Consider the following 27,172-nt stretch of genomic DNA (forward strand, 5'->3'; position numbering starts at 1 on the left):
TTTCAGGGTTGCCTCAAACTCACAGCAATCCTCCTACATAGGCCTCCCAAGTGCTGGGATTAAAGGCATGTACCACCATGCCCGTCCTCATCATTGCTTTTTTCAACATGAAAAAAGTTCAACAAGTAAGCTGGGCCATGTTCCCAGAGCGGGCCTCACATCTGCCTCCTGCAGAGTCCTCTCTCGCACTCCTCTGGCAGGCTCCTGTAGGGTGACGGGCTACTCCAGCTGTGGCTGGCTGGGATCCTGAGAGCTCATGGCCTCAGTAGGGACAGGAAGGACTGTGGATTCCTTGAGCTTATCTCCTGAGCCAAGTGTGTCTTGTGTCCCACACCCTATCCTGTCCCATCCCCCCTACACTCACTGTCGCAGAAGCTGTCGCCCCTCCTTCCACACCAGCGGGCTATTCTCCAGAGTGACCGACTCCACAGGGCCATTAGAGACTGGAAGAGAGAGAAAGGAGGAGCCTGTCTCTGTCAGGGCAATGCGCCTCACCCACCATCTCCACCCCCTTGTCCTCTCACCACAGGGTGGAATCAGCCACCAACAAAGGCCTGTGCCCTCACTTCCTGAGGGCTTCCCTGGCTCTCCTTGACTGGGTGGCTTGCTCCTGGAAGCACTCCTCTCCTTACCAGTCTCCTGACTTGCTGCTGGCCCCCGGAAAGAAGTGGAGTTCTACACCCAGGGCAGGCTGCTACCTCCCTAAGCACGGGATGGGCAAGCTGGCTCTAGAAGCCCTGGAGGGACAGGGTGAAGTCCGGCTCTGCATTTCCCAAGACCAGCAGCAGCTTAGCCTACCTACTGGAGCCTCAACTTCTCCTGCTGAGAAAGCAGGGTCATGACATCCTCCCAGGTGGTGGTGAGGATAGCTATGTCAGCTGTCGAGCGCTTTACTCATCAGACTCTGAGGGCAGCTACAAGGTGCCTGGCTAAGGGACCTGGGCTGTCCCCATCAACAGCTTACATCCTGGTGAGAGGAACACAGCCTAAGATGAGAACGATCTCCCCAAGCCCTGCACATAAAGCCATCACACGTTCCCTGGGCCAACTGCCCCGCATGCTGGCACCCTTGACAACAGTTCCAGCCATAGTGACTAGGCGCTCTCTCCTCACCTGGACACCTCCCTTTACTTCCCTGTGGGCATCTGATCACTCCTTTCAGGGGCTTAGATCATCATTGTTCTCTGCTCAACTCACAAATAAAATTTTGGGGGATAAATCACTGAATGACAATCCAGTGCAAACACTACCTCTTCACTGAAGTCTTTCCTACACTTTTCAGGGTTCTATTAATAGGCCCACCCTCTCTCCTCAAAGAGGGAGGCAAGAAGCTTGTGAGGCATCCATCATCTGTTTCGGGAGGGCAAGCTGGTACCAAGGCCCAACAAGGTGCCTGACCCAAAGTAGAGGGGGAGGGACACAAAGATCCAATTCCATCCCAGCCTACACTCATGGACACTGCTGCTTTCCACAGGGCCAAGTAGCAGAGGAGGAGCAGGCCATGTGCACCGTTCTCCAGGCTGGGCAGCTGTGGTAGGGCGGCTGAGGGAAGGACACAAGGGTGGTACCTTGTTCTGACAGATCCGCCTTCTTCTCCCCCTGGTTCAGGTCTGTCCCAAACTTCAGTTTATGATATTTGGCCCTAAAAGACAAAGTGATAAGAGACAGTAGAACAGATAGGGCCAGCAGACACCTCAGGATTCGCAAGTCCTAGGCTTCTCTCATCTAATCCCAGCCCAACAGAGGGCACAACTTGGGATCAGGTGGCTGCCATTCTAGCTCTAGGATTCTAGAAGTTACCCTCCACTCGAAGCTTTGGTTCCTTCCAGATTAGTGAGGTGGCCAGAGCCATGAATGTTGTCACTGGCATCTGTCCTGAATCCCACCCACTCTCTCTCTCTTCACCCCACTCCTGGAGATGAGGGAAAGAGCAAGGTGAGGTCACATCCTGGACTAGAGAAGCGTAGCTAGCAGTCTGCCACACTGGCCAGCCCCAGAGCTTCACAGCTCCAGTGGGAGACAGGACAAGAGGAAGGGCTTACCTTTCCTGTTTCAGCGCATATTCCAGCATCTTGATCCTCCGCACCAGGTCTGTCTTTAGATTCTCCTGCCCTTTCCTCTCTCCCTGGAGGAAAGCCACCTGAGCCTGAGGGACAGAAGGCAAAAGGGCAGGGGCTCAGGGCAGGGGACCCCTAATGGTGTGTCCCCTTCTCATTCAAGTACAGCTCCAGCCCCACCTCCAGAGCAATGCCAGGATTCAAAGAACTAAGGGGACATGCTGGAAAGCATTCAGGGCCCCAAGATGTGTCACCCATAGAAAGCTTAACACTGGTTGGACACGGTGCTTCAGGTCTGTAATTCCAATACTCAGGAGGCTGAGGCAGGGAGACTGCCCTGAGCTGGAGGCCAGCCTGGGCTACAGTGAGACCCTTCAAAACAAAATAACCACCACCACCAAGCTGAAGGGGAGTCCTTAACCCACGAAGTAAAAACGAGCCAGTGTGGTTTGACTTGGTTGCTGTTTTCTGGAGAAAAGTCGAGTCAGGGATGGTGTGTTAAACATTAACAGCCTGCCCTTCCCCCAGTCAGCTGCAGTCCCCACAGCTGGTGGTGGAGGTGGTGGCCCGCTACTCCTTCCAGAGCATCTGTCTCTGGGAAGCGTAGGAAGCGACTTCTGGCACTCAGGAACAAGAGTAGGAGGCTGGGCTGAGCGCCCGCCCGGTGCAACGTAGAAGCTGCGTGGAGCTTCCCAATGTCCAGGGCAGAAGTGCCACAGACAAGGACCAGGAGCCCTGCCAACCCTCCTCCCCAGCTGCTGGCCCAGACAGCCCAGTCTACTCCAGTCTGTCAACAGGTAATTTAGACACACTGGGCCAACAGCTTTCAAGGCAGAATCCTGCCCCCCCCCCCCATGTTCAAGAAGCCCTTCTGCCAAAGTCTGGGGCCCAGGGCTCACATCTGACTTTTCCAGAATAACTCTACTGTTCTAGCCCATGACAACCTGAGCTCCAGGCCTGGCTCAGCTGGTGATCTACTAATGACCTGGACTGCTCATCAGGCTTCCCTGTGCCCTGCTAAGTAAGGATGGAGTGCCAGGATATTGCCCCTCATGTACTGAGCTCCTCTGAGTCAAGGCCCAGCCTAGAATGAGAAATGACGCTCCTACCTCTGCCTCTCTTCAATCTTGTTCTCCCGGCCCACTTGTTTGCAGCTCTAGAATGGGCCCGGCTCCTCAAGGAAGCTGAGCTCTGAGCCCAGGCCCTTGTGGAGGTTGGCATCTTCCTGCTCCCTGCGCACCACAAAGCCTGCTGAAATGCTTCTAAGGCTTCACCAGATGGCCCTTGGGCTGACCCTTGAGCAAATACCCACTCACACCACTCTTCTCTGTGGGGTGGGCAGGAAACTGACCTCCGTCCTGCCCCACAGTTAACAGAGAGCCCTGCGCACACACATGGGCCAAACCAGGGCCACTTGGCACACACTGCTGCTGAGGCTCTGGTGGAGAGCCACGTGCAGCACCCAGAAGGATGGTCCACATTGTTACTCTCATCGCAACAGTTCCACTTCAGCAATTTCTCCCACAGGTGTACTTACAATGGCCGACCTCCATGAGCAAATGAAAAGGGGTACACATGCACTAACAAAGAACAGAAGATCACTCCACAAATACCTACAAAGCCCAACCACACACAGAACACAGTACCGAGCTTATACCCAGTGGGGAGCACAGGACAGACAACAAGCAAACACGTGCCACCAGCGACACTATAAAAAAGCCACCCCTCTGCCCACTGAGTAGACAGAACCTCTTCATAGCTCTAACAAGATACATAAGAATGTCCAAGGACAGCCAGGTCCCTCCCCACATACGATGGACCTGTGTAGAGTGTGAGTTTCTGTCCAGTGAACACCTCCTCGATCTCCAAATGCACCTCAGTGAATCATTTCAGAGGATGGTGGGAGAAGTGGAAAAGAAAAGATCCACCCCAAAACACAAGTCCTCAATATCTACCTCACTGCACACTGCACACTGCGCTCTGGGCTCCTGCCACTGATCCTTTCGTTTCCCAGGGCCACGGCACCGCGGAGAGCCTGCATTCACTCAGCAGGCACTGAGAAGGCAGAGGGGCATGGCGTGTGGCTCCAGCCTCCAGCCCACCTGGCGGCTCTCAGTCCACTAAGAGACAGCAGTAACTCACATTCAATGGGACTAGGACCATAGAGAGGAGCAAAGGATGCAACAGGAGGAGCTCTGAGGTCACACGACACAGCTAAGCCCTGAGGCGCCCACAAGCTAGCAAGGGAGGCCAACTACAGAGATGAGAGACAGGGCAGGCCGAAGGCATTCTGAAAGGCCAGCAGAGCTGCATCAGAAAGTGTGATGGGTCAGTGAGGAAAGTGGGACAGACCATGGTGATGAATGTGACATTTATCCCAAAAGCACAGGGAAGCCACAGAGGCATTTCAGGCATAGGAGAGAAGCAATCCGCCTGAATGTGACAAGTAATTCCAGCTATCATGTAAATTGTGGTGATTTAGCCAACCCAATGGACGGGCACTCCTCACAGAAGAGGCAGGCACAGTAGCACCAGGGGAACCCACAGTGGGCTGGGTCCTTCCCTCTGGTGAAGCTGTGGGGACGTCATCAGCACCCTGATGGCAGGCTGGCCCCTTCCCAGTTCCTCTGGCAAAGAAGGGAGGAAGGAGAACCAGGAAGGTGTGGCTGCAGCACCTCAGATGGTGGAATGCCACCAAAAATGGGAAGTGTTGGCACTGGCCTGTCAGTCTCCTTTCATGATGGGTGGTAGGCAGGTGTGTGTGTGTGGGGGGGGGGGAAGCTGGAGGTACTGAGGCACCTTACAAGCGCATGACCCCGCCTCTCCCAGGTGGTCTCTCTCTCTCTCTCCCTGGGCAGCATCACCCTCCCTCCCCCTTTCTCTTGGGAACAGAGGCCTCTGCACTTCACTGCTGCTGCCAACCATGCAGTCCCAGAGTCCCCATGCATCACTCTGTGTGCAGCGCCTGGGACACAGAGTCCCCAGGGTGGCTGAGACGGGGTGGAGGAGGGAACGCGTCACACCTTCTTCTTGGCACATCTCCCCGGCTGGGTCCCACATGAATGTCAGGGTTAGCCTACTCTCCGAGGGCCTCCCTTCTCAGTAAGCAGTACACGCAACGGAGAGCTCAACTGTACATGAGTGCATATGGTGCTCTATAGTCTGCTGCGCAAACCAGGCCCCTCTGCTGATCTAGAAGCTTCTAGGGGTAGAAACAGCACCATTTGTGCCTTAGAATCCCCCCAGACACATACCTGCTTATGTTCACACTGCACCTGCACCACCTCGCCTCCTGCCCAGCCCCTTCCCATGTGTTCAAGCACTGGCTGCGTAGCAGGGTGTGCCAAGAGCAGCAGCCTGGGCCAGCTCAAGGCCCCTGGACTCTCAGATTCTGCCCAGCCCCAAGGGTCTCACAGGAAGTCACCCTTCTGTAAGGTGCTAGTGCTGGATGGAGGTGTATAAGAAGACATGTGCAAGAAGCATGTTGCTGCACTCCTGCTACAGAGCAGAGTGCTGCAATAGTGCAGGCCTGTTATACTAGCTCCCCAGAGGCTGAGGCAGGAGGATGCCAAGTTCCAGGTCAGCCTGAGTCACAGAGTGATACTGTATATGAGGAGGGGTACAGGTACAAAAAGAGAGCAAGCATTACTTTTACAAACATATGTACTCCATCATTCCAGTCTACACACAGGAGGAAAAGCACATTGACCAAAACCATTTGTGACAGGGTGAGACTGGAAACAATTCTATTATTTTACTTTCCTTGAGAGTGAGTGAGAAAGAAGGGGAGAGAGGAAGAGAGAGAGAGAACAGGTACTTCAGGGCATCTAGCTACTGCAAACAAACTCCAGACGCATGTGTCACCTTGTACAGCTGGCTTTATGTGGGTCCTGGGGAATCAAGTTTGTATCCTTAGGCTTTACAGGCAAGTACCACTGAGCCATCTCTCCAGCCCTGGAAACAATTCTGAAAGGCCACTGAACTGGGAATGAAGTTAAATAAGCTTTGATACAAATACCAAAGGGAATATTGTGCAGTTGTCATCACTGGGAAAGCACTTCTGCGCAGATCAGGAAAACAGCCCAAAACGTGTGGCTGTGTGAAAAGTCACAGTGGTGCACGTGGCATGACTCCATCCATGTCACACATACAGAGACAAGCCTGAACTATTTGGAAAGCAATGATAGTTGGGGAGGAGAACCAGAGAAAAGTGGAAGGGGACTTGCTCTTTTCATTTACATACAGACATTCATGTTATCATGACACATGCACATCAAGAGATGTCTGACTTGTTGCTAATGTAGCAAAAGCACAAAGTGATGACACCAGAATGTTCTTCAGGAGTTCTACAGAGGGGCACTCAGTGAAAGGACATAGACACATCTCTTCTCTCACTAAGAAAAGATGAACCAGGCATGGTGGTGCATGCCTTTAATCCCAGTACTTGGGAGGTAGAGGTAAGATGATCACTGTGAGTTCGAGCCCACCCTGAGACAACACAGTGAATTCCAGGTCAGCCTGAGCTAGACTGAGACCTTGCCAAGAAAAACAAAACAAAACAAAACAAAAAAAAAAAAAAAAAGAAAGAAAGAAAAGAAAAGATTAACTATGGGGCTGAGGCACTAGCTCAGAGATTAGCAAGAAACCCTGGTGCACACGCACATAACCATATGCAAGTAAGCAAAAAGAAGATGAGCCAGAGCCAGGCCAAGTGGCTCACACCTATCATCCCAGCACTCCTAGGAGTCCAGGTAGGAAAACTACAAAGAAAAGTACCACTTTGGGGTGTGTAGGAGTGGGGTGATGGCCCTGAGATGACAGGTATGTGTAGACTATCAGAAGGCTGAGGTAGGAGAATCACTGTGTGTTTGAGGCCAGCCTGGACTACAGAGTAAGTTCCAGGTCAGGTCAGCCTGGGCTAGAGTGAGACCCTGCTTTAAAAAAAAAAAAAAAAATCAGCTGGGTATGTTGTCGCACGCCTTTAATCCCTCAACTCAGGAGACAGGTGTAGGAGGACTGCTGTGAGTTTGAGGCCAGCCTGGAACTACAGAGTGAGTACCAGATCAGCCTGGACTAGAGTAGGACCCTACTTTAAATATTTTATTCTTATTTATGAATTCCAGGCCAGCCTGGGCTAGAGTGAAACCCTACCTCTAAAAACAAAAACAAAAAATTAATAAATAAAATTAATTTAAAATAAATAAATAAAAAAAGAACCAGGCATAGTGACACCATCTGTAATCCCAGTACTTGGGAGGCTGAGGCAGATGAGGGCAAGTTTCAGCAACCCAGTCTCAAAAAAAAAAAAGAGAAGCCAGCAGACGCCTTTAATCCCAGCACTCAGGAGGCAGAGGTAGGAGGTTAGTCATGAGTTCGAGGCCACCCTGAGACTACAGAGTGAATTCCAGGTCAGCCTGGGCCACAGTGAGACAAACTTGAAAACAAAACAAACAAAAAAAGGTGGTTGGGTTGGAGAGATGGCTTAGCGGGTTAAGCTCTTGCCTGTGAAGCCTAAAGACCCCGGTTCAAGGCTCGATTCCCCAGGACCCACGTTAGCCAGATGCACAAGGGGGCGCACACGTCTGGAGTTCGTTTGCAGTGGCTGGAAGCCCTGGCGCACCCATTCTCTCTCTGTCTCTATCTGCCTCTTTCTCTGTCGCTCTTAAATAAACATAAAAAAAAATTTTTTTTTAAAGGTGGGGGGAGCGAGCAGTTTGGCAGGTGCTGTGGAGGTACTCAAGTGAAATCCTACAGAGCAGGACTCAGCCACACTCTGGTACGGTGGCTTGGGTGGCCAGCTTCCCGACACCACTATTCTCACCTGTCCTGAGTGACAAGACACAAGAAGGACAGGCTAGCCTTGCCACTCATTGCTATGATCCTCAATACCTGCCCTCCAAAAGCCTGTTTCAGCCTCTGCTTATTAAACTAGGGAGGAAGAGATAGTATTATTTCCCCTCTCCTGAGGCTGCAAGAATTAAATGATAGCATGTATCTAAAGTGTTTAATACAGTGTCCAGCACATAATCTGCCCTGGATAAATAGCAGCTGCTGTCATTATTGCTGAGTGAGGTAATGGCATTGGCCCTGCCTATAGAATGGAGTACTGAGACGATCTAATGAGATGCATGCTGGGGAAGAGCCTTAGAATGGGGCATGAAGGGAGGAGCACTTATGTAAGGGTTCTTCCCGCAGCCTCAGCTACCAGAGCTAGGGGTGGGGGTCCCATACAACTGTGGACTGCTCTTTCCCACGGACAAAATTCTCATCAGATGAATTATTTGGTTCCCAACTTCAACTAGATAGGAAAGAGCTAATTATAAAGCCAAAGCAAGTGCTGGCACTTCTGCGAATAACACCCCAGCCCAGGAACCCTCCACCTTGCAAGCAGTCCATCCCTGAAGCCCTTGAAAGTCTTAAAAGTCATCACTTTCTGGTCCCTAGACCTGTTGGGACAGTATACACAAGAAGTCCCAAGCTCAAGGTCACCAAATCCAGCCCAACTCCTCAGACCATCATCACCTGGCACATTCTTCTCCTCTCTGACGTCTTCACAAACCACTGGACCCTTTCTCAGAATTCTTGCACAGACACTTCTTCCTGTGGGACCCTTCCTCACCCTGCTGTCTCCCCGTTCTACAAAACGTCCCCCCATGCCTGGTGTGTTAGCTCATTCCCAATAATCCCAGCACTCAGGAGGCTGAAGCAGGAGCATTGCTGAGAGTTCCAGGCCAGCCTGGAGCCACAGAGTGAGTTCAGCTCAGCACGAGACCCCCACCTCAAAAAAGGAAAAAAAAAAAAAAAAAGAGGGGGGAGGGTTGGTTGGAGCAAAGCCAAAGGACCTAGGTTTGATTCCCCAGTACCCCCACGAACCAGATACACAATGTGGTATGTGTGTCTGGAGTTCGTTTGCAGTGGCTGGAGGCCCTGGTGTGGCCATTCTCTCTCTCCTTGCAAATAAATAAATATTGAAAAAATAAATAAAAAGAAAATGCTCCCCCCTCACCCCGTTGTTTCCTCACCACCTCCGTCCCAGGTGTCCTCACCTACACACTGGATACACCCAACGACACAATCCCTACCCGACCTTCTACAAACACCTCCCATCTCAGGGTCCCCACCTTCCCCATATACCTTCCACATATCCAGAGTGGGGCGCCCCTCTGAAGTTCTCCTATCCGAGCTCCTAGCGTATGCCCTCTGCCCTACCCATGAATCTTTCACCCAAGGACCCCTTTCCTTATATTGAGGCCCCATGCCTAGGCTCCCTAGAGGAAGAGGCTGTCACACACTTCATACTGGGATCCCCAGCCCTGGCCCGCAAGTCTTCACACATCCATCTTTCGATTTCTGCAGTTATAAACAGCGCATGACGCCCCCATCCACGCCAGGCTCCCGCACTTCCTCTTTTCATCCCTCCTGGACTCGATCTCGCGACGGGCGCGTGCCAAGTCCGTGCCATCTGGAGCCCGGGAAAAGGGCTTTAGGGGGCGAGGGGATGACAGTGGGGCCCCGGGCTCCATGCAAACTTCTGCTGAGGGGACCGATCAGGTTCTGCCCAGTCCCCACCACCACAACTCTCCCTCTAAGTACCCTTCCCTGACACCCCGCCCCCAGACACAGCAAACCGGCCCCCCTTCGGCGGGGGGACTCCCAACATCCCGACTCTCAGCTGCTTCCGCCCCCGCCGCTCTCGGTCGATCCCTGGATCTCCCGAGCCCGGGGCCAGGGTCTCCTCCGCGCCCCCCATCACCAGGGACACCCGCCGCGGCCCGCACCGACCCCCTCCCCCGCCGCCCGGCCCGCCGCGCTCCCCGCCCCTCCCCCGGCCGTCCCGGCGGCCATTGCTCCAAGATGGCGGCGGCGGCGGCGGCGGGTGAGGCGAGGCCGGCGGTGAGGGGGGCGCGGGGAGGGTCGTGGGCGACGCTCACCTGCAGCTCTGCGCGCTCGGCCTCCCAGCGGGCTTTCTCGGCTTCGAAGCGCGCCCACTCGTGCTGGATGAAGTGCAGGATGCCCGGCAGGCTCAGGGGTTCGGGACCCGCGGCGGCGGAGGCAGCGGCGGCGGCGGTGGGTCCCGGGTTACCTCCGCCACCTCCTCCTTTACCTACCGGGCCAGGCACTGGGGCAGGACCAGAGACCGGAGCCGCTCCCGTCGGGTTGGGACCCGGACCGGAGCCCAGAGGGCGGCAGGAGGAGGCGGCGGAGGCGACCGCGGCGGCCGCTCGCTCCTCCATCATGGAGGCCCCCCGCGCCGGCCCGCGCGCGCCCGCCCGCCGCCGTCGTGTCTCGCGCGCCTGCGCGGCCGCGCCAACACGCGCGCACGCGCACAGCCAGCCGCGCTCGGGCGCGCGCGCGCTCGGGCGGGGCGGGGCGGGGCGGGGAGGGAGGGAGGAGCGCGCCCTGACTTCGGGCAAAAAGACACTCACCTCGCGGGACCCAGACTTAGGATGCTGCTGTCTCTTGCATCCTCCCCTCTCCCTCCGAGGAGGGAGTTCTCATCCACCCCACATGCAAATGCCACCCCCCTCCAGGGCAATCTTTGTCATTCTTTGGAGGAGGAAAAAAAAAAAAAGATTTAAAAAAAACGACCACCCTGGGTGGTTTCAGGCGTGGCCACATCCTTTCTGACTCCTGGGCCTTGTCGGTTGTTATAGTAACCCTTTCCAGCCTGAAGCCCCCATCTGCCTTTGTATATATGGAGCCCCCAAACCTCTCTTGCCTCTGAACTAGGAGGTTGCTAAGGTAACCCAAGTCCCTGGTGGTCCCTACCCTCATCAGTCACCATGGCAACTCCCCTCACCTAGCCCTCCCGGCAGAAAAACCCCAGCCCCAAGGACAGTACTAGCTGAGAGAGACACCTCTTCCTCAACCCTCTCTCAGCTACTCAGTTGGCATTACCATGGTAATCATCTCCCCTTCTCTTATGGGAGGTCCATGGACCAAACCAACCAGAAGTTTTTATTTAGAGAAGTGCTGCTGTGGGTCAGTTGCTATGGTTACAGGGTCTGGGCCATCCACAGGGAGATAGAGGAGAAACTGGCAAGGTTAAGAGTTGGTTACTATATAACAAGGCACTCCCCACTTCTAGTGACCCTAGGAACCAGGCCTACAGAGATAGGACATGTTTTAAGACCGTCGCTAGGGGGTGGAGTATGTCCAGGGAAGGGGTTGCCATGGTAACAGCTACTGTCACTTCTACCCTTGTTGAGCACATTTATGAAAGAGGGATGTTACTAATAACGGATATCCCTCCTACCCACCCAGCCTACTCCAGAGACACTCGATGTGATGCCCAAGCTTAGGGGGTTCAAAAAAGAGAGATGCCTTGGCTTTGGGGACGTTACTTTTGTGGGTAGGATGAAATTCTGCTGTATTGCTTGGAATCGGCTCATTTGGGGTTTTCTTGGTTCTTCCCTTAGCGCAGCAGCTGAGTGGGGCCAGAACCACCCTCCTGGAACTGCCCCAGCCTGCAACCTAGGAGGTAAGAAGTCCCTTGGTATCTGGGAAATCACTTTTCCATATCTACAAAGTCTTTCCTAATTAGATCTGTTTTTCCACGTGTTGTGGGTGCTGGGGGATAGGCCAAAGCAGAGCGGTGACTTACACACACTGGCTTTGTTCCTTTGTTTGCTTGATGGGTCTTTTGAGACAAAGTCTCATGCATTTGAAACTGGCCTCAAATTTGCTGTCTAGCTAAGGATGATCTTGAACTTCTGACCCTCCTATCATGGCCTCCTAAGTGATAGGATTACAAGCACATGCCACCACAGCCAATACATACACTGTTAATGGAGGACGGAGAGAACATTTTGGTTCACTCTCCCTTTATTTATTTATTTGCAAGCAGAGGAAGACAGAATGAATGAGACTGGATGCCACAGGACCTAGTGCTGCAAATGAACTCCAGATGCAGGTTCCATGTTATGCATCTGGCTTTACGTGGGTAGTGGGGAATTAAACCTGGGACATCAGGTGTTGCAAGCAAGTATCTTTAACTGCTGTGCCATCTCTCCAGCTCTGATTAGTTTTGAAGACAAGGTCTCACTGGGCATGGTGGCACATGCCTTTAATCCCAGCATTTGGGAGGCAGAGGTAGGTGGATCCAGGCCACCCTGAGACCACATAGTGAATTCCAGGTCAGCCTGGACTAGAGCAAGACCCTACCTCGAAAAACAACAACAAAAAAAAAAAGACAAGGTCTCATGTATCCCAGCTGGCACAACCTGCTCTCCTGCATGTTCCTCCCACCCTGTGCAGCAAGTGGCCCTGGAATTTGCTGGTCTCTGAGACTCACTTTCTGTCCTCTGTCCTTCTGGGCACCTCCTGGCCCAGTTAGCCAGAGATATGGTGTTGGAGGTGGAGACTTGGGTCCTGGTGGATTCGAGGCCAGCTCTCTACCACTGAGCCATGCCTCCAGGCCCTTGCTGTGGATTCTAGACAAGCTCTACCACTGAGTCACGGCCCCAGCCCCTTATTGTGTATTCTAATATTTTATTTATTTATTTGAAAGAGAGAGGAAGAGGCCGTGAGAAAGAGAGAATGGGCACACCAGGGCCTCCAGCCACTGCAAATGAACTCCAGACATGTGCCCCTTGTGCATCTGGCTTAGGTGGGTCCTAGGGAATTGAATAGGGGGTCCTTAGGCTTTGCAGGCAAATGCTTTGTTTCAGTCCAGTTTGCATTGCTGGTAGAAATCACCCAACCAAGAGAAGCCTGTGGGAAAAAAGAGATTTATTTTGGCTTATAGTCTCGAGAAGCTCCACAATGGCAGGGAGAAACAATGGCATGAGCAGAGAGAGGGTGGACATCACCCACTGGCCAACATAAGGTGGACAATAGCAACAAGAGAGTGTGCCAAACACTGGCAATGGGAAACTGGCTATAATACCCATAAACCTGTCCCTGACAATACACTCCCTCCAGGAGGCATTAATTCCCAAATCTCCATCAGCTAAGAACCTAGCATTCAGAACACCTACATTTATGGGGACACCTGAATCAAACCACCACATTCCACCCCTGGCCCCCATAAACTGATAACCATACATGATGTAAAATGCAATGCATTCATCTAATTTTAAAAGTCCCATAGTTTTTTAATCAATTCCAATGATGTTCATACATCCCCATATTCCAAGATCTTTTAACTGAGCCATAATACCAAAAAATAACCTCAAAAAACCCATAATGGCACAGGATAAATATTCACACTGCAAAAGATGGCATTGGGCATAGCAAAGAAACATTCAACCAATACAAGATTTAAAACAACCAGGGCAAACATCAAATTCTGTAGTTTCAAGACAGTGACAAATATCCAAGTCCAATAATTCTAACCAGCAACAAGTCTCTGGCATTCCAATCCCGCCCCTCCAGCTAGGCTACGCACAGTCCTGGAAAACTTCATCTGGGCTGGCAGCTTTCCTTAGCAGCCATCTCGTGGTCCCGGCGTGTCCACTGGGTCTCTACTGCAATCCATGGATCATCCTCATGGCCCTATGGGGTCTCCATGCAGGCAACCAGCAAACTTGCTTCACACTGTCCATGGCCATTTTCAAAACAAGACCATGTTGCAAACCCAATGACCCTCTCTTTCCTGCATTTTCTTATACTCTACAATACCAGGTAGGGTGCCAATTTGTTAATTCAGGGGATATTTCTTTGAAGAACAGGACACTCTTGAGTACTCAGGCCCCTTCCAAAGAGTCTTCATTTTTCCTGATGCCCCAATGCAGGTCAGCTGGCCCAGTCTCAAAGGTTGTAATCTCTCAATTGCAGCTAAATGGGCAGCAGTTTTGGCCTAAAGATTTCTTTCTGTGCTGTATCCCTCTGCTCACACCAGTTCATTTCTATGCAAAGCAACCCTGCACAACTTCTCAGGACATGGGCAAAAAAGCAAGCTTCTCACACAAACTGCTAGCCCAGTCCAGGCAAAGCTCTTTCTCACCCTCATAAGCCAAACCTCACAGTCCGTAGTTCTTACTGCATTCAGGTCTCTCAACTCTAACCAGAATAGTCCATCAAGCTGTACTTACACCACTGCAAGGCATCTCTTAGGCCAAGATTTCAAATCCTTCCACATTCCTCTTGAAAATTAGCTCTAAAAGGCCAAAGCCACAGTCAGGTGTCCAGCAGCAATCCCACTCCTCGGTACCACTTTACTGTTGCAGTCCCGTTCACATTGCTGGTAGAAATCACCCAACCAAGAGCAGCTTCTGGGAAAAAAGAGATTTATTATGGCTTACACGCTCGAGGGGAAGCTCCATGATGGAGGGGAAAGCGATGGCATGAGCAGAGGGTGGACATCACCCCCTGGCCAACATAAGGTAGACCATAGCAAAAGAGGGTGTGCCAAACACTGGCATGGGGAAACTGGCTATATAATACCCATAGGCCCGCCCCCAACATTACACTCCCTCCAGGAGGTATTAATTACCAAATATCCATCAGCTGGGAACCTAGCATTCAGAACACCTAAGTTTATAGGGGACACCTGAATCAAATTACCACACCCTTAACTGCTAAGCTATTTCCCCAGCCCATCACTGTGGATTCCAGACAACTGCTCTACCTCTGAGCCACGCCCCCAGCCCCTCACTGTGGACCCTAGACAAGTGCTCTACCTCTGAGCCACGCCCCCAGCCCCTCACTGTGGATTCTAGACAAGTGCTCTACCTCTGAGCCACAACCCCAGCCCTCACTGTGGATCCTAGACAAGTGCTCTACCTCTGAGCCACGCCCCCAGCCCCTCACTGTGGATCCTAGACAAGTGCTTTACCTCTGAGCCACAACCCCAACCCCTCACTGTGGACTGTAGGTATATTTCTTTGCTCATTGCTGTGACCAAATACTAGACAAGAAGCTTAAGGAAGGAAAGGGTTTATTTCAGTTTACAGATCCAAAGTATAGTGTTTCATCATGGCACGGAAGGGATAGCAGCAGAGGCCACCTGGTTATCGTGCATCCACCGTCAGGAAAACAGAAAATAAACAGGAAGTAGATGCAGGGCATACTGGCACATACCATGAGTTTGAGGTCAGCCTGGGACTACAGAGTGAGTTACAGGTCAACCTACACTCAGAACCTGCCTTGAATGACCCAAATAAAACCATTAGTGGGGCCAGGCTATAAAACCTTAATGCCTATCCCTAGTGACCCACTTTTCCCGGCAAGATTCCATCTCCTAAAGGAAGGCTTCCCTACCTTACGACATAATGCCGCCAGTTGGAGACCAGGTGTTCAAACACATTCCTGTGTGGGACATTTTACATTCAAGCCATCTTACACAGGTGCTTTACTGCTGAGCCACACCCCAACCCCTCGCTGACAGATTTCTAGGCAAGCACTCTACCACTGTCCCTCGGTCTTATTTTATTTTGAGACAGGTTCTCACTAAGTTTCCTATGCAGTCCTTGAACTTGAAATCTTCCTGTCTCAGCCTCTTGATTATAGGCCTAACTCCAATTATAAGATTTCTTTTAGTTTTTTTTTTTTTTTAATTTTATTTATTTATTTGAGAGCGATAGACACAGAGAGAAAGACGGATAGAGGGGGAGAGAGAGAATGGGCGCGCCAGGGCTTCCAGCCTCTGCAAACGAACTCCAGACGCGTGCGCCCCCTTGTGCATCTGGCTAACGTGGGACCTGGGGAACGGAGCCTCGAACCGGGGTCCTTAGGCTTCACAGGCAAGCGCTTAACCGCTAAGCCATCTCTCCAGCCCTAGTTTTGTTTTTTGAGGTAGGGTCTCGCTCTAGCTCAGGCTGACCTGGAATTTACTATGTAGTCTCAGGATGGCCTCAAACTCACAGCCACCCTCCTACCTCTGCCTCCCCAGTGCTGGGATTAAAGGTGTGCACCACCATACCCAGCCTAAGATTTATTTATTTGAGAGAGAATGGGCACACTAGGGCTTTCAGTCACTGCAAACAAACTCCAGACATAGACATTACCTTGTGCATCTGGCTTACATGTGTCCTGAGAAATTGAACCTGGATCTTTTGGCTTGGCAGGCAAGTGAAATTTTTTTAAAAAACGTTTTATTTATTTGAGACAGAGAGAGGGAGAGAGATAGAGTGAGAATGGGCACACCAGGGCCTCCAGCCACTGCAAACAAGCTCCAGATGCTTGTGCCACCTTGTGCATCTGGCTTACGTGGGACCTGGAGAATCGAACCTGGGTCCTTAGGCTTCGCAGGCATACACCTTAACCACTAAGCCATTTCTCATTTCCAAGCCCTAGCCCCTGCGATTTGTAAGACCAGCAGATTCTGTGATTCCAAAGATTCCTGCCCACACAGTGAGTTCCACGAGGACAGAGGTTCCGTGTGTGTCCATGGCTGTATGCCCAGTGCTTGGAACTGCCCACGGTGTTCTTGTTCCGGAGACAGACACTGAAGGATTGATGATTAGAAGCATCAACCCAAGCTTGGGGAGGCAATTCCACGCTTGTGAAGATTAGGAAGCTGCCATCCATATGCTTGGGGGCATTCTGCTTTCTTTTTATTTTACTTTATTTTATTTTTTCTCAATTTTTATTAACATCTTCCATGATTATAAAAAAAAAAAATCCCATGGTAATACCCTCCCTCACTCCACTTTCCCCTTTGAAACGCCATTCTCCATCATATCCCCTCCCCCCTCAGTCTTTCTTTTATTTTGATATCATGATCTTTTTCTCCTCTTATGATAGTCTTGTGTAGGTAGTGTCAGGCACTGTGAGGTCATGGATATCCAGGCCATTTTATGTCTGGAGGGAGCACGTTGTACGGAGTCTTACCCTTCCTTTGGCTCTTACATTCTTTCCACCATGTCTTCCGCAGTAGACCCTGAGCCTTGGAAGATGTGATTGAGATATTACTCAGTACTCCAGTCACTTCTTTCCAGCACCATGATACCTTCTGAGTCGTCCAAAGGTCACTGCCATCTGAAAAGAGAAACTTCTCTACCCAAAGTGAAAGTAGCATTAATATAAGGGTATGGACATTAAGAGAAGTGCTTACTGGGCAGTTTGATAAGCATAGTATATACATTCATCCAGACATCAGCAGACATTACACACATTCTGTTTTCTTTGGGACAGGGTATCAGGCATGGTGGTTAAGCCAGTTGTGGTGGTCCACACCTGTAATCCCAGCCCTGGAAAGACTGAGACAGGCAGGTCACTTGAGCCCAGTACAAGGATAGCCTGAGCTTCAGTGCACTGACTGTGAGACGGCCCTGACTCTGCCCTCCCAAGGCAGAGTCTCAAAGGGCAGACCAGCCCATCCCCACACAATGCTGGACCCGATAGGACAGGGCAGGACCAGCAGAGGCCATGGGCGGTGATAGCCTTGAGGTCCTCCTGACTCCATGTGGGATTTGGCATGCGTTACTGGTTGGTGAACCTTTAGGCATGAGAAGTTCTCTAGGAGAAGACTACGGAGAAGAGGCTGAGACAGAAAGAACAGAGTTATAGCTGCTTAGAAATATTACAGTTCAGGGCTAGAAAGGTAGCTTATCAGTTAAGGCACTTGCCTGCAAAGCAGGATCCACATAAGCCAGATGCACAAGGTGGCACATGTGGCTGGAGGCCCTGGTGTGCCCATTCTCTGTATCTGCCTCTTTCTTTCAAAAAAAAATTTTTTTTTTTTTTTTTTTGGTTTTTCAAGGTAGGGTCTCGCTTTAGCCCAGGCTTACCTAGATAGAATTCACTACGTAGTCTCAGGGTGATCCTCCTACATATGCATCCTGAGTGCTGGGATTAAAAGTGTGCACCCTCAAGCCCGGCTAAATAAAATATTTGTTTTAAAAAAGAAAATATGACCAGTTTAGGGGCTGGAGAGATGGCTTAGTGGTTAAGCGCTTGCCTGTGAAGCCTAAGGACCCCAGTTCAAGGCTAGATTCCCCAGGACCCATGTAAGCCAGATGCACAAGGTGGCACATGCATTTGGAGTTAGTTTGCAGTGGCTGCAGGCCCTGGCATGCCCATTCTCTCTCTCTCTTTCTGCCTCTTTTTCTTTCTGTCTGTCACTCTCAAATAAATAAAAATGAACAAAAAAAAAAAAAAGGAAAGAAAGAAAGATGGATGATCAGTTTAGCCAGGACATTGTTATGCAGGCCTTTAATCCCAGCACTCTGGAGGCTGAAGTAGGAGGATCACCATGAGTTTGAGACCAGCCTTGGACCACAGAATGAGTTCCAGGTCAGCCTGGGCTAGAGTGAGACCCTACCTTGAAAAGCCAAACAGTTTGAGGAAAAGCTATGGATGACTTAGGCACTGAGTTTGGGGGAGACATGGCAGAAGGTAGAGCTGGAATGATGGGTAAGCAAGTGGAATTTTACAAGATAATTTCTCCCTGCACACTGGGACATGTTGGCAAGTTCTCAGCAGGAAGAGGTGAGATCTGTGTTGTAGGAAGACTCATCTGGCAACCAAGAGGAGGAGGAACCTTAGGCAGGAAATGGGGAGGGGGTGGGACTTGAGGGGGAATCTGGGTGGACTTGGGTTGGAGTTGGAGAACTGTGAAAATGGGGAGGTCGGAAGTACTTCATGCCAGCCATGGTGATCACCAACCCTGCAGCCTTGCTTGACTGCATAGTTCCTGGCTAGATGTTACCAGCTCCTCCATATAAACGGAGGGCCTCCATAAAAGTGGCTTTTAGCCTAGTGTGGTGATGCACGCCTTTAATCCCAGCTCTCGAGAGGCAGAGGTAGTTCAAGGCCATGCTGAGACTACATAGTGAATTCCAGGTCAGTCTGGGCTAGAGTGAGACCCTATCTCAGAAAACCAAAAAAAGAATAAAAGAAGTACTTTGGATGCAGGAGGATTGATTGGGTTTTTGATGTCCCTTCTCTCTAACAGGGAAGAAAGTTATATAAAGTCTTCTAAGGGGAACAAAATTGTTTTAAGCCAGGCATGGTGGCATGCACCTTTAATCCCAGCATTTGGGAGGCTAGAGGTAGGAGAAACACCATCAGTTTGACCTGAGACTACAGAATAAATTCCAGGTCAGCCTAGGCTAGAGTGGGACCCTACTTCGAAAAACCAAAAAAGAAAGAAGGAAAGAAAGAAAGAAAGAAAGAAAGAAAGAAAGAAAGAAAGAAAGCAAGCAAGCAAGCAAGCAAGCAAGAGGAAAAAAATTGTTTTAAAATCTCCTGTGGGGCCTAGGGGTATGGCCCCATGGTAGAGTGCTTGCCTCCTGAAGCACAAAGCCCCAAGTTCCATCTTCAACACCATAAAAACTACGCCAGTCTGGGTGTGGTGGCACTCTGGGAGGCAGATGTCAGAGGATCTCTGTGAGTTCGAGGTCGCGTGGACTACAGTAAGACCCTACCTTGAAGAACCAAGAATAAACAAACAGATGCATAACTCCAGGACAAACTCTGAGCTTCTGCTCAGAGCCCAGAGTTACCACCACCTGTGCTGAGACCAGCCACATTTCAGGGTGGTGATGGTGACAGGGAGACTGCCATCTGGGGCTTGGCTTGGGAGTGGCCAATGAATGGGGACCTAGTGTGTCCTACAGATGGAAGCTTTTTATTATTTGTTCTTTTAATTTGAGGAGAGAGAGAGAGAGAATGGGAGTGTCAGGGCCTCTAGCCACTGCAAATGCATGCACTACCTTGTGCATCTGTGTTATGTGGGTACTGGGGAATCAAACCTGGGTCCTTTGGCTTTGCAGGCAGATGCCTTAAGTGCTAAGCCATTTCTCCAGTCTTTTCTTCCTTGTTTGTTTTTTCAAGGTAGAGTCTCACTCTAGCCCAGGCTGACCTGGAATTTGCTATGTAATATCAGGATGGCCTCGAACTGATGGCCAAACTATATAGCTTTTTTTAAGAAGCTTCCATCTAACCAGGTGTGGTGGTGCATGCCTTTAATATATATATTTCTATATTTACATGTAAATATAGAAATATAAATATATATAAATTTGAGAGACAGAAAGAGGCAGAGAGAGAAAATGGACACACCAGGGCCTCTAGCCAAAGCAAACAAACTCAAATGTACCACCTTGTGCATCTGGCTTTACATGGGTATCAGGGAATGGAACCTTGGTCCTTTGGCTTTTCAGGCAAATGCCTTAACCACTAAGCTATATCCCTGGCCCCAGGAAGCATTTTTGTTGGTGGTGTTGAGACAAGTTCTCACTATGTAGGCCAGGCTAGCCTTGAACTATCCTCTTGCCTCCACTTCCTTGGGTGCTGAAATACCAGCATGTATCACCACAACCACCTCTAAAAGATCTTTTTTTTTTTTTTTTGAGGTAGGGTCTTACTCTAGCCCTGGCTGACCTGGAATTCACTATGTAGTCTCAGGGTAGCCTTGAACTCACAGTGATCCTCCTACCCCTGCCTCCCGAGTGCTGGGATTAAAGGCATGCGCCACCACGCCTGGCTCTAAAAGATCTTTTTACTTAATGTGTGTGTGTGTGTGTGTGTGTGTTCAGGGTCTCTTGTCACTGCAAACAAATGCCCATTTGGCTTTATATGGGTGCTGGGGAATTGAACCTCTGTCCAGCAGGCTTTGCAAGCAAGCACCTTGAACTGCTGAACCATCTCCCCAGCCCCTAAATGTTGTTGTTGTTTTTTAATTAAATATTTTAGTTATTTATTTAGGCCAGGCGTGGTTGTTCATGCCTCTATTTCCAGCACTTGGGAAGCAGAGGTAGGAGGATCATCGTGAGTTTGAGTCCACCCTCAGACTACAGGGTGTGTTCCAGATAGCCTGGGCTAGAGCAAGACCCTACCTCCAGAATTAAAATAAAATAAAATAAACCCACAGAAGTATTTATTTATTTGAGAGAAAGAGTGAATGGGCATGTCAGGGCCCCCATCTGCTGCAAATTAACTCCAAACATGTGTGCTACCTTGTACATCTGGCTTACGTGGGTCCTGGGGAATTGAACCTGGGTCCTTTGGCTTTGCAGGCAAGTCCCTTAACTGCTAAGCCATGTGTTCAGCCCCTTCCCTCTCCCCCCCCATAAAAGTTTTTAAAACTGTAATTATTATTATTTTGTTGTTGTTTTTTTGAAGTAGGGTCTCACTCTAGCCCAGGCTGTCCTGGAATTCACTATGTAGTCTCAGGGTGGCCTCGAACTCATGTGATCCTCCTACTTCTGCCTCCCGAGTATTGGGATTAAAGGCATGCACCACCACGCCTGGCTTAAAAGTGTAATTAAAATACAGATAACATCAGATACATCATCTTAACAAACTTGGTATTTTAAAAGACTATTGTAATGGGAGAAAGGAGGGAGGAAGAAAGCATCAGAGAGGGAGAATCTTAACCAGTTTTAAGCATACACTTCAGTGGTATTATTCACAGCTTGGTATAGTGGTAAATTCCAGGTCAGCCTGGGCAAAAGCCAGACCCTATCTCGAAAATTAAAAAAAATAAAATAAAAAAATAAACCTGAAACTGGCTGCTGTGAGTGTGGCTAAGTACACTTGCACAGAATCCACCAGGGAGGAGCAGGTGCATGGTTCAGTGGTGGAGCGCATAGAATGCACAAGGCCCTGGGCTCCCAGGACAGGAAATACAAAGTAAGATCTGGGGATGTACCTCAGTGGCAGAATGCTTATTTAGCATGTGTGAGACCCTGATTTCAACTGACAGCAACACACACACACAAATAAAAGAAAGGACTAAGCAATGCCTGGAGCTGGGCATCATGGCGCACTCTTGCAATCCCAGCACGCAGAAGACTGAGGCAGGAGGATCATCCTGGGCCATGTAAGACAAAAAGCCACTCACTGAAACCACATAGTGAACTCCACGTAAGCCTTGGCTAGAGTGAGACTCTACCACAAAAATAAATAATAAACGCCTTTAATCCTAGCACTCCGGAGGCAGAGGTAGGAGAATTGCCCTGAGTTCGAGGGCACCCTGAGACTCCATAGTGAATTCCAGGTCAGCCGGGGCTAGAGTGAGACCTAACTCGAAAAAACAAACAAACAAATAAATAAGTAAATAAACAAGAACTGGGCATGGTGGCAGTGCCTTTTAGTCCCAGCACTCGGGAGGCAGAGGTAGGATCGCTGTGAGTTCGAGGCCACCCTGAGACTACACAGTGAATTCCACGTCATCCTGGTCTAGAGTGAAACCCTATCTCGAATCCCATGCCGCCCCCCCAAAATAAATAAATCTACCTATTAACTCGATTTCCCAACCCCCTGACAGCAACCACCATTCTGTTAGGGTTTTGTTTGTTTTTGTTTTTTGCTGTAACAAAACGGTCTTACTCAAGGTATCCTGGAACTCATTGTGCAGCCTAAAGGGTAACAACCCTCTCCCCATGAAGTAATGATGTCCCCTGGTCAGGCTGGGCGCGGGAACCCAGGAGGCTGAGGGTGCAGGAGCAGGAGCCAGCTTGGGAGGTGAAAGAGAAAAAGAGAAAGAGAGAGAGAGAGAGAGAGAGAGAGAGAGAGCCGGAGCGCTTCCTGGTGCAGGGGAGGCCAGTCCTGGAACCTCATGGGGAAAAGGATGCTCCAGAAGGAAGGGTAAGGCTGAGGGTTGAAGGAGGGGGCTTGTGGACAACCAGCTCCAGCTTGGGCTCTCATCCTGTCTCCCCAGGATGTCCTGGACGCCCGCCTAGGGCCTGACTCCAGCCCCATGCGGTGGCTCACCCGCTGCCAGGCCGTCCTGGCAGCCGCCATTGCCCTCAACCTCCTAGTCTTCTACTACGTCTCGCGGCTGCAGCAGCAGCCCAGGAACGCCCGGGCCCGGGGCCTCCGCCGGGCTTCTGCCGCCGGCCCCCGCGTCACCATCCTGGTCCGCGAGTTCGAGGCCTTTGACAACGCTGTACCCGAGCTGGTGGACTCCTTCCTGCAGCAGGATCCAGCGCAGCCCGTGGTGGTGGCGGCAGACGCGCTCCCCTACCCACCCTTGGCCCTGCCCCGCCTCCCCAACGTTCGCCTGGCGCTGCTCCAGCCCGCCTTGGACCGGCCCGCCGCGGCCTCGCGCCCAGAGACCTACGTGGCCACCGAGTTCGTGGCCCTGGTCCCCGACGGGGCGCGGGTCGAGTCGCCAGGCCACCTGGAGCGCATGGTGGAGGCGCTCCGGGCCGGCAGCGCCCGCCTGGTGGCCGCCCCGGTCGCCACCTCCAACCCTGCCCGGTGCCTCGCCCTGAACGTCAGTCTGCGGGAGTGGACGGCCCGCTACGGTCAGGCGCCCGCCGCACCCCGCTGCGACGCCCTGGATGGGGACGCGGTGGTGCTCCTGCGCGCCCGCGACCTCTTCAACCTCTCGGCGCCCCTGGCCCGGCCGCTGGGCACCAGCCTCTTCCTGCAGACCGCCCTGCGCGGCTGGACCGTGCAGCTGCTGGACCTGACGTTCGCCGCGGCGCGCCAGCCCCCGCTGGCCACGGCGCACGCGCGCTGGAAGGCGGAGCGCGAGGGCCGCGCGCGGCGGGCGGCGCTGCTGCGCGCGCTGGGCGTGCGCCTGGTGAGCTGGGAGGGCGGCCGGCTCGAGTGGTTCGGCTGCAGCAAGGAGAGCGCGCGCTGCTTCGGCACGGTGGTGGGCGACACGCCGGCCTACCTGTACGAGCAGCGCTGGACGCCGCCGTGCTGCCTGCGCGCGCTGCGCGAGACCGCGCGCTACGTGGTGGGCGTGCTGGAGGCGGCGGGCGTGCGCTACTGGCTGGAGGGCGGCTCGCTGCTCGGGGCCGCCCGCCACGGGGACATCATCCCGTGGGACTACGACGTGGATCTGGGCATCTACCTGGAGGACGTGGGCAACTGCGAGCAGCTGCGGGGCGCCGAGGCCGGCTCGGTGGTGGACGAGCGCGGTTTCGTGTGGGAAAAAGCCGTGGAGGGCGACTTCTTCCGCGTGCAGTACAGCGAGAGCAACCACCTGCACGTGGACCTGTGGCCCTTCTACCCCCGCAACGGGGTCATGACCAAGGACACGTGGCTGGACCACCGGCAGGATGTGGAGTTCCCCGAGCACTTCTTGCAGCCGCTCGTCCCCCTGCCCTTCGCTGGCTTCGTGGCGCAGGCCCCCAACAACTACCGCCGCTTCCTGGAGCTCAAGTTCGGCCCCGGGGTCATCGAGAACCCGGAATACCCCAACCCTGCCCTCCTAAGCTTGACCGGCAGCTGAAACTGTCGTGCCTGTAGCTGGAGGAATTGTCTGGGTCCCCCCCCCCCGAGGTAGGGGTTCGCTGTAGCCCAGGCTGACCCGGAATTCACTCTGTAGTCTCCGGATAACCTCGAACTCACGGCGATCCTCCCACCTCTGCCTCCCGAGTGTTGGGATTAAAGGCGTGCGCCACCACGCCGCAGCAATCATGGTCTTTTTCTGGAGGTGCGGAAGTTTCTTCTGATGGGGTCATGAGTGCCCCCACCCTCCCGAGAATTGACCCAGAAAGCTTCCATGGCGCGCACAAGACAAGCCTGGTTTGGCTGGAAGCGAGAACCAAGCCTAAGCCCGAAGCAGCACGCGGAGCCATACAGTCCCGCCCGCAATGATGGAAGGCAGCGTAAGGAACCTTCCATCTTCCAGTAACCGAGGGAACTGCTGCTGGCATTCGTGGACAGCCCCAGGCCTCCAAAGAATGCTTTGTTGCAGATCCCAAGAGCCTTGCACTCTTAGGAAGAAAGTCTAGTGGCAGCTTAACCAACTTCAGATCCCAGCTTTGCCACATACCCGTTAGGTGGTCCTGGGCCAGTCGACAACTTTCTCTGAAACTCCGTTTCAAACCTGCGGGGATCCGACTGCTCTATTTGGCGCCTAGAATCCTCAAGACCCTTGGCTGCTGTTTCTTCTCCCACTAGAGGGCGCCGCTGCCAGGGAAATGGAGCCCGGTGCCTCTGGCACACAGCCACCCATCGCTTGGAGACACCGCTGGAGGTGAGACGGCCGAGGCCACGTCCTCTTCTTCCCGGTGGCTGAACACCGCGGGAGGTGCCGGTCTTCAGGGGAAGCCGGTCTCCATGGTTAAGCCCTGTGGATCCCTGATGCATTCGCTATCATTACCTCAACTCAGCTCTCTGCACCTGTATCCCTACTTGGCTGGAGGAGTTTACGTAATCATAGCCCACCTTTATGGGATACCGGGTACCAGGCAAGGTACTCAGAGTTTCACACGGATGGTTTGATCCCTCACTTGCCTCCACCGAAGTGACAGCTGCTATCACCTCCCTTTTCCAGGAAGGAGAACAGGCCAGAATGGCAGTCACATGCCCAAGACACGACTGGGATCTGAACCCAGGCCATCAGGGTCTCGGACCCACACGACTTCCTCACTATACTCCTATAGAAACCGTATCCAAGAGGGGCTTTGCAGAGGCTGGGCCATTTAGCAGGTTAAAAACGTTCCGTTTTTGATCGTGACAGTGTGCATTTATTTATAAATTATGTGTGAGTACCACTACCCGGTTGTATATCACTAATAAGACTTAAATTATTGCATTTTAAAATTAAAAAACTGATTTGAGTGGAGGTCTTTGTTTTCTCTCTTCCCAATGACTTGTTCCACACACTTCCTGGATGTGCTTTTATTTCTTCTGTTTTATTATTATTATTATATTTATTTATTCAACATAAGGTCTCATTCTAGCCCAGGCTGACCTGGAATTCACTCTGTATTCTCAGGGTGGCCTCGAATCCATGGCCATTTTCCTACCTCTGCCTCCCAAATGCTGGGATTAAAGGTGTGTGCCACCATGCCCGGCTTTATTTATTTGCAAGTGGAGGGAGAGAGAAATGAGAGAATAGGCACGCCTGGCCTTTAACCACAAATGAACTCCGGATGCATACATCTTGTGCCTCTGGCTTACATGGATACTGAGGAATAGAACCTGGGTCCTTAGGCTTCATAGACAAGTGCCTTAACTGGTAAGCCATCTCCAGGCCTGAACATGCTTTTGCTTTGTGTGGGGTTGAGACAGCGTCTAACTTATGTAGCCCAGGCTAGCCTCAAACTCATGATCCTCCTGTCTGCCTCACCTTTAGAGTGCTAGGATTACAGGTGTATCTGGTCTAATAGATGATTGTATTTATTTATTTATTTTGAATATAGCTTATGTATTTATTTGAGAAAAAGGGGGAGGGAGAGAATGGGCCTGCCAGGGCCTCTAGCCACTACAAAACAAACTCCAGATGCATGTGCCACCTTGTGCATCTGGCTTACGTGTGTCTTGGAGAGTCAAACTGGGATCCTTTGGCTTTGTAGGCAAACGCCTTAACCACTCAGCCATATCTCCAGCCCCCTAGATGATTTTATTTTAACTTGACACAAGTCCTTGCTACATAGTCCAGGCAGGCCTCAAACTTGTCATCCTCCTGCCTCTGCTTCATGAGTACTGGGATTACAGGTGTGTTCCACCATCCAAATCCTGGGGTACTTTTTGAGAAAAGCAAAAGGCTGGGACTGTAGCTCACAGGTAGGGCACTTGTCTGGCATGCACAAGGCCCTAGCTTCATCTGCTACACTGAAAAACAGCAATTAAAATTCATGTGCTACTCTGCACCTGGCTTATGTGGGTACCCGGGAATCCAACATGGACCACTAGGCTTTGCAAGCAAGCCTCTTTAACTGCTGAGCCATCTTTCCAGCCCCAGAATTGTTTTTCTTTATAAAAGCAGGTAGTGCACAACTTTAATCCCAGCACTCGGGAGGCAGAGGTAGGAGGATCACCATGAGTTCAAGGCCACCCTGAGACTACATAGTGAATTCCAGGTCAGCCTGGGCTAGAGTGAGACCCTACCTTGAAACGCCCCCCCCCACAAAAAAAAAGCAGGGTCTCATTCTGTAATCTACTGGTCAGGAACTATGTAATCCAGGCTGGCCGCAGATTCATAGAAATCATCCTGCCTCAGCCCTGAAACTACTACTGGTTGTTTTAGGTGCTGTCCCTTTATTGCCCAGGGGGGGTCTTGAACTTGGACTCTAAGAGCTGTGATTACAGGAGCACATCCTGCTCCTTTGTTTTTTAGAAATTTTTTTGTTTTGTTTTTCTAGGTAGGGTATCCATCTAGCCCAGGCTGACCTGGAATTCACTATGGAGTCTCAGGGTGGCCTTGAACTCACAGCCATCCTCCTGCCTCTGCCTCCTGAGTGCTGAGACTAAAGGTGTGCACCACCACACCCGGCATGAAATACTTTTATTGAGAGAGAGTACCAAGGCATCTCCAG

The 27,172-nt window shown here is 51.6% G+C and overlaps 2 protein-coding genes across 4 annotated transcripts in view; one reads left to right on the forward strand and one right to left on the reverse strand.

Moving 5' to 3' along the window:
• The window catches only part of Strn4 (striatin 4), a 26,893-nt gene extending 16,596 nt beyond the window's left edge, over window positions 1-10,297 (reverse strand). For both annotated transcript variants that reach the window (XM_045133460.1, XM_045133459.1), the window contains exons 1-4: window positions 9,989-10,297; window positions 2,043-2,146; window positions 1,569-1,642; window positions 365-443 (exon numbers count right to left, since the gene is read on the reverse strand). In XM_045133460.1, coding sequence (XP_044989395.1) covers window positions 365-443; window positions 1,569-1,642; window positions 2,043-2,146; window positions 9,989-10,294 — 563 coding nt within the window. In that variant the 5' untranslated portion in view covers window positions 10,295-10,297. The remainder of the gene's footprint in view (window positions 1-364; window positions 444-1,568; window positions 1,643-2,042; window positions 2,147-9,988) is intronic.
• Window positions 9,900-25,476, forward strand: LOC123454680 (fukutin related protein). 2 transcript variants are annotated; one of them, XM_045133461.1, is made up of 3 exons: window positions 9,900-9,933; window positions 11,477-11,538; window positions 22,609-25,476. In XM_045133461.1, the coding sequence occupies exon 3, from the start codon at window positions 22,648-22,650 to the stop codon at window positions 24,133-24,135; it is 1,488 nt and encodes a 495-aa protein (XP_044989396.1). In that variant the 5' UTR covers window positions 9,900-9,933; window positions 11,477-11,538; window positions 22,609-22,647; the 3' UTR covers window positions 24,136-25,476. The 2 variants fall into 2 exon arrangements, with proteins under 2 accessions (XP_044989396.1, XP_044989397.1); XM_045133462.1 differs by having other exon boundaries at window positions 9,905-9,933; window positions 11,482-11,538.
• The last annotated feature ends 1,696 nt before the right edge of the window (window positions 25,477-27,172 follow it).

This window comes from Jaculus jaculus, chromosome 14 (genome assembly GCF_020740685.1).
Source record: "Jaculus jaculus isolate mJacJac1 chromosome 14, mJacJac1.mat.Y.cur, whole genome shotgun sequence".
Lineage (NCBI taxonomy): Eukaryota > Metazoa > Chordata > Mammalia > Rodentia > Dipodidae > Jaculus > Jaculus jaculus.